Source organism: Malaya genurostris, chromosome 1, assembly GCF_030247185.1.
Source record: "Malaya genurostris strain Urasoe2022 chromosome 1, Malgen_1.1, whole genome shotgun sequence".
In the NCBI taxonomy this organism is placed as follows: domain Eukaryota; kingdom Metazoa; phylum Arthropoda; class Insecta; order Diptera; family Culicidae; genus Malaya; species Malaya genurostris.
Window position 1 is genome coordinate 104,429,322 of NC_080570.1, and position 7,025 is coordinate 104,436,346.

At 38.9% G+C, this 7,025-nt stretch overlaps 1 protein-coding gene across 1 annotated transcript; it reads left to right on the forward strand.

Annotated features, from left to right (window-relative positions):
• The first annotated feature begins 4,247 nt into the window (after window positions 1-4,247).
• LOC131425311 (mitochondrial-processing peptidase subunit beta) lies at window positions 4,248-6,364 on the forward strand. Its single transcript, XM_058587103.1, has 4 exons — window positions 4,248-4,453; window positions 4,679-5,545; window positions 5,608-5,955; window positions 6,029-6,364. The coding sequence occupies exons 1-4, from the start codon at window positions 4,388-4,390 to the stop codon at window positions 6,167-6,169; spliced, it is 1,422 nt and encodes a 473-aa protein (XP_058443086.1). The 5' UTR covers window positions 4,248-4,387; the 3' UTR covers window positions 6,170-6,364.
• Window positions 6,365-7,025: the final 661 nt, after the last annotated feature.

A 7,025-nucleotide genomic window follows, 5' to 3' on the forward strand; every position in this document is an offset into this window, starting at 1 on the left:
TTAAAAAGTGGTGAAGTTTGCAGTCATTAAATCCGTCAGAGCGAAGTTTCACTGTCAAACTAGTACACTGGGTAATTCTGTTACGGAATAAATAAAAATGTTCAGTACGATCGAAAGTATACATATACGATTAAAAATAACTTATAAGCTAAATTAACATTGCTTAAGCTACGATTCGTTAGTTGACTGATTTGATTTACGGCTAGAAAGAGGTCACGTGTAAGAAGACTGAATTTGTAAGTAAGAAATGCAATGTGTGAATTAAATGCATATTAAATAAGGAAATATATTTCCAACTTCAAGCTGCTAACACAGTTGCTCTGAAGATTAGTCAAATTGGCTTGCTGCGAACAGGAGACGATCAGAGTCTAGTTTCGTCATATTTCATAATATCATTTCCGCCAAAAGTTTCAAACATCTGTGTGTAGTTTAGACGATACTGTTGAATGAAGGCCGGACGGTTATATTCGTTGGTTGTAAGTTTTTAAATATATTTATCTTCAAACGACCAGTTTTAAAATCTATATCTTCAAACGACAAGTCAGGTTGAACACCGCCAGGGGACCCAGCCCTCGACGGATGGCTTGCGGTGCCACGTACAGCTTTCAAGAGATCAAGTGATTTCGTTTTTACTATACCAGAATTTCTTTCTCTGCCTGCCAAAGCATAGTTTTGTCTTCAAATTTTGTATTTTGCCATATGATACCTTCAGAATAATTCTTGAATTTTTTTAATTGAGAGCTGATGGTACAAATTGAAATCTATTGAAAAGTTTCGAAAACTTCCTGAAATGGTTTGTTTATTTATTATAGAGCTCCTTGGTAACTAGTTCATAGCAACTCAAACAGTGTTGCTGAAGTAATTTTTTTTATCATTATCAAGGGGTCGCTATATTTTTGGTAACTGAAGGTAAATCGCTCACGAATAATTTTTATTCCGATTTTTCTTCAGAGTGCCTGGTCGTGTCGTCGATGGAACGTTATGAAATATCAAATTCGAAGAAGTGTGGTTGGGTGCTGTTTTCATATCTCTGAAATTTTTCAGGTTTTAGGGTTGGATTTAAAGTATATGGGGCAATTGTTAATCATACATTTTGGCATCTGCATTGGCTCTAACTAAAATAAATTGTAAAATTCATCCAAATTTTTTCCAAATACATGAAATATGTCAACAGAATCACCATCACACTATCTAGTGATGACCAATTTGATCGGATTCTTCAATAAGTAGAGTAACGACATTTCATATGTAATGTTGGCAGTTTCGTGAGCTTCGTATTGTATTTGACCGGTTGCTTGCTTGTTTGGAACGGTATTGTTCAATCCAAACGAACAGCTGTCTCCACTATACTTACTGGCACTCTAGAAATACTCATACAAAATGGTATAGTTAAAAAAAGAAGTTAGTTTAAAAAGTACACAAAAATCCGGCAATGTGAAGTACATATGCAAAACTCTTAGAAAAAATGTGAAAAATTTGCAGACAAAATGCTACACTTCATAAGAAATCTGTAAACTTACAGAAATATCTGCAAACCTCACAGCTTCTTTGATGCACACCCTCTCAGCAGGCCGTTCAATTTTGTTGGTCTTTGAGCGCTTGTTGAACGACATATTGCACGAAATATTCGTTCAATTTGCTGGAACGGTTTGTTGTTGTTTATTCTCTTGCAAAAATAGTGTGAAAATTTAGTGTTACCTTTCCATTGAAAGAAAATTTGTTGTTGTTCTACGTGAAGTAGATGTATTGTGCAGGTATGTATTGTTAGTTTAAACAAATAAGTGAAAAAACTTCAGAAATTCTGCAGTAAAACTAGTCCAACGGGGCTCCAACTCCTCATGTTAAAAATGGCTCAACAATGGACCTCTGTCTGCCGGGTTTGTTGAACGAAAAAAATGGCATTCGGTTCAACGGTCTGTTTCAAAATCGGCAAGCGAAGGTCCCGTGTTGGACTCCCGTTGAACGATTGATTGGACTTCAATTGGACCAATGATCCAACGTATTGGACCTATGAAGGACCACCGTTGAACGTTTTTTTCTAAGTGGGTACTTTCTTTATCGGAACATTCACACACTCCATCCATCAAGACGATCCGTAACGGCAACGTTACGTTTGAATGAAATGCAGAGGCGCTGCTTGTTTAAAACTGATACTTTCAGCAAGAGCTGTCAGGTCGGTAAGAAATTTTTTTTATTTTTTTTCCCCTTTTAACGATTTCCTATAAAAACGAGCAAAGTCGTTTAAAAAATCATAGTAGAAGTGGAAGAAAAAGTTTTTATTCCGATGTGGTGATTCTGATCTTAATTTATTGTGCGAAAACTAACGTTTATTTAGAGGCGAGCATATTACTTGGTTCACTACTATTTTTCAAATACCCGGAAATAACAAATAAAATATCTAAAATAAATCGTATTCGATCTCTAAACATTCAATTATTCGAGAAATCATTATTGCTCTGGTTTCTGTTTAATAAAATGTTGGTCCAAAAAATCCTAACCTTACCCAATTTCACACATCTGAAGATTTCCCATGTTTCATTGTAGTTGACACTAAAAAAAAGTAGTAGTAGTAATCATTTTGAAATCGATTATCTTCTACTTCGAGTTTGTTTTTATCGCTGATATCTATTAGTACTATTGAATAAACAAAAAAATCGTTGCAAATCACTACTGACGATATTGAGCAATTTGACGTCTCTGTTACTCACACCGATGCAGAGTGCGCAGATCTATTCATATATGAAATTAGAATGTGTGCGAGCCAAAGTCAAAGTTTGATGTGGGTTCAATTTTACACTGAGGTAAAACATTTTTGACTCATAATCATACGCTGCGAAAAATGCATATAGAATTTTGTAAGCTATGAACTAATGAACCAAGTAGAAGACAGTTCCATTACGTGAGTTTCATGAACGATTTTATGTCTTTCTCAGCTGTTCTCTTGGCATTGCAGTGTTTTTCATTGCATATATGTCTTCAATAATTGGCACGATGTGGCTCGACAAAATTCACTGGGTTATTTCGACATACTCACACTAGCATCAACCTTTCAACTGTTGAGAATAGCCACACCAACACATTCGCACGTGGATTGGACTCACGATGTAAAATACCTGGTGATCACGTTTTTCTATGTGTTAGTGCGGTTGTCATTTTATTTTGGAATAACAGAGAGACGTGAAGAAGAAAAACATAAACAAATGACGTTTCGGGAGTTGCTTTTATGAAAATATTTAGTTGATTCTGTTTGCGAAAATATTGACAGTGAAATGCTGTGTTTTGTTCCGGAATGTTTCAATCGTTTTCATCACCTGCATTTGAAATGCCACCCACAGCACAATCACTCCATTATCCATAATAACTGTAATAAATACCACAGTGGGATCCGCCAAATCCTTCCTCCAACGAAATGAACAGAATCGGATGTGTGTAAAATTGTCTATATTTCGACGTTACCTTGCAAGCCCTTGAAGAAAAATTGTCCAGATTTTCAATAAGTGCCAAAGATTCGCAAGGCTGCGCGACAACTGGAGTAACTTAGACGTGAAATCCCGATCTGAACTGATCGTTTGTTTATGTTTACATGCTTGAATCCCCGCGCGCTATACTTAATTTCGTGAGAAAATTACCAACACAACCAAAACTGTCTTATCACGCCATCAGTGTATTTTACGTCGTGGATTGGACTATGGAAATTTTCGAAAAATCCTTCTTTTTTTGTTCCATTTTTCATTAGCTGGTGTCGTTACCGGTAATTCAGTTTTACGACAATGTGCCAATTGCATGTAATTAATGTTGTCGGTGACGGTGACGGAGGTTGACTGTGACGGAAGGAGACGGATGGTCTGAATCGTACATTAGAGAAAAAGCTGCAAAAATGGATTGTAGAGACTATCTACTTTAAAGTTATTTAAAATAAGCGTGTTTACATATTCATCGATTAAAATTTGACCGCATTCCAGTGATGCCATGTTCACAGAAGACCGTAAGATTTCATAGATTTAAAAAAAACGACAGATTTCCGAAAGCAATCACAGACTGACAATGAGTCTCTAAAAGTTTTTCAATTTGCTAGGGAAAACACACTGGAAATGTATTTCCGAGAGTGTGCTTGAAAATGTTCTCGTTCTGCAATATTCTTATGGGAAGTTGAGATAGATTTGGAACTGACTAATTTTTGGATCGAATTCAATTTCTGGAAAGAACGACCTGGCACCCTTGCCGCATTCATCGACTGTCAAAGATTGCATTTGAAGTGCTAACATTTTCTGTCACGCAAAATCTTGTGGATCGATTGGGAAAAAGGCGATCGGAATCCTTTTATTTCCGTGGTGTGTCGATAGCTTGATATACATTTTTCCTGAATATCGTTGTTTAATTCGACCCAATGGCATCGCTGTTGAAGCTATCGAGCACCCTACGGGTCTTTGGTAAGGGCCCGAAATTAGTTCAGGTTAGTAGTTTGCTGTGAAAATTTTCTTGTAATTACGTAATTTTGCTTGGGGTTTTTTAATTTTCCTTGTGAGTTGGTGTTTGAATAATTAATTTATTATCGAAGATTCTTTAATGAAATATTTCAAATAACCTGAATGTACTGGTCGGAGAAAATTAAATTGGAATTGATCGATTAGTTCTGAATGTGAGGTTATAAATATTTACCTGTATTTTGTTTCTGCAGCGCTTGAAATCCACCAACGCCGCTGATTTTCGTGCTGCTTTGGTCAATGTTCCGCCGACCGAAACTACCCAGCTGGACAGTGGACTGCGCGTGGCCAGTGAGGATTCCGGTTCGCAAACCGCAACCGTCGGTCTTTGGATTGATGCTGGCTCAAGGTACGAAGATAGCCGAAACAATGGTGTTGCCCATTTTCTGGAACATATGGCTTTCAAGGGAACTGCCAAGCGTTCCCAGACCGATCTGGAACTGGAAGTGGAGAATATGGGAGCACATCTAAATGCCTACACCTCCCGCGAACAAACTGTGTTTTATGCCAAGTGTTTGTCTAAGGATGTTCCCAAAGCTGTAGAAATACTTTCTGATATCATTCAAAACTCTAAATTGGGAGAGGCAGAAATTGAACGGGAGCGCGGTGTTATTTTGCGTGAAATGCAAGAAGTCGAGAGCAACCTACAAGAAGTTGTGTTCGACCATTTGCATGCCACCGCTTATCAGGGAACTCCGCTAGGCAATACGATTCTGGGCCCGACCAAGAACATTCAATCGATTGGCAAATCAGATCTTCAGGCTTATATTGATTCGCACTACAAAGCCCCGCGTATCGTATTAGCTGCTGCCGGTGGAGTGAAGCATAATGACCTGGTCAAATTGGCCGAGTCCAGCTTAGGAAAAGTTGGTTCTACTTTCGATGGAAAAGCTCCACTATTGTCACCATGTCGATTTACCGGATCAGAAGTTCGCGTTCGTGACGATTCATTGCCTCTTGCTCACGTTGCAATTGCAGTAGAAGGTTGCGGATGGACCGATCAAGATAATGTTCCACTGATGGTGGCCAATACTTTGATTGGTGCTTGGGACCGCTCACAGGTAGATTGAGAAAATATGTGCCGTTAGATGATCATAAAGTTCTTATTTGAATATTTCTACAGGGTGGTGGTGCCAACAATGCTTCAAGATTAGCTGCCGCTTCAGCACAGGACAATCTTTGCCATAGCTTCCAGTCGTTCAACACCTGCTACAAGGATACCGGTTTATGGGGAATCTACTTCGTGTGTGATCCTCTCAAGTGTGAGGACATGATGTTCAACTTGCAGAACGAGTGGATGCGCTTGTGTACGATGGTCACTGAAAGTGAGGTTGATCGTGCCAAGAATCTTCTCAAAACTAACATGTTGCTGCAGTTGGATGGAACGACACCAATTTGCGAGGACATCGGTCGCCAGATGTTGTGCTACAACCGTCGCATTCCGTTGCACGAACTGGAAAAGAGGATCGACGTAAGTTAACCGTAGTTCATCCTCGATTGTATTAGCGATTCTGCAACACAAATATTGTTTTATTTATTTGCAGAGTGTCAATGCACAAAACGTGCGCGATGTTGCGATGAAGTACATCTTTGATCGATGCCCAGCTGTTGCTGCCGTTGGACCGGTCGAGAATCTACCAGATTACATGCGCATTCGTGGTTCGATGTTCTGGGTCCGAGTCTAAATGACACTTCAATAGAATATAGTCTGCAGATTTGGTTAATATGCAATGATGAAAGAAACCCTAGAAGAGGACGTAACGCATAGTGCATCATCGGGCAAACGATTTGGAGAGCGAATTTTCGAAAAAGTCCTTCAAGGAAGAGACGAATAATTCAATAATTGATGGTACATCTAATAAAATATTACGAAACAGTGATCTCCCATTATTCATATTATTTGTTTCGCAAGGTTTGTTTAGCAGTTTTCACCAAGGCTTGGTTTTCTGGTTTGCTCTCCTTTACATAAGTCTCATCGTCCATCAAAACGCATGCATCCGGACACTGCAAAAGATGCGAATACAATTTCCGGGCCCTTGTTGCTGCTCGTTTCTTCTGCTCTACACTTTGTTTCGAGATTTTCTGCTTCTTGTAGGTTTTCAGGTGATTTCGCCTTTTGATACGCTGGATCATTCCGACACTCGTTCCTGCTTTTTTGGCCAAATCACGTATTGACATTGATTTGTTCTTCATGATTAGAGATACCACTTTCTGGTCCAGTTTCGGGTTGGAAGAACCGGGTTTTCTGTCTCTTCCTGGTAGCTCATCTAAAGAATAGTGTTCCCCAAACTTATTAATGATGGTTTTAACACTGGCATGATGAATTCCAAACCTCTTCCAAACTTCCTGCACACTCCTCAACGAAAAGAACCTCATCGTACTGGTTCAGGTGTTTTTTTGCCTTTCTCATATAGAAAAGCATTACAATCACTATGAAGACCGACTTTTCAACCGAGGCCCAGAGGACCGAATGTCATGTTCCATTCAATTCAGCTCGACAAACTGAGAAAATGTCTGTGTGTTTCTCGGAGATGTGCGAAC

Coding starts and splice junctions, on each gene's coding strand:
- LOC131425311 (XM_058587103.1), top strand. CDS start 4,388: ATGGCATCGCTGTTGAAGCTATCGAGCACCCTACGGGTCTTTGGTAAG. Junction 5,546..5,607: donor GTGCTTGGGACCGCTCACAG/GTAGATTGAGAA, acceptor ATATTTCTACAG/GGTGGTGGTGCCAACAATGC. Junction 5,956..6,028: donor AACTGGAAAAGAGGATCGAC/GTAAGTTAACCG, acceptor ATTTATTTGCAG/AGTGTCAATGCACAAAACGT.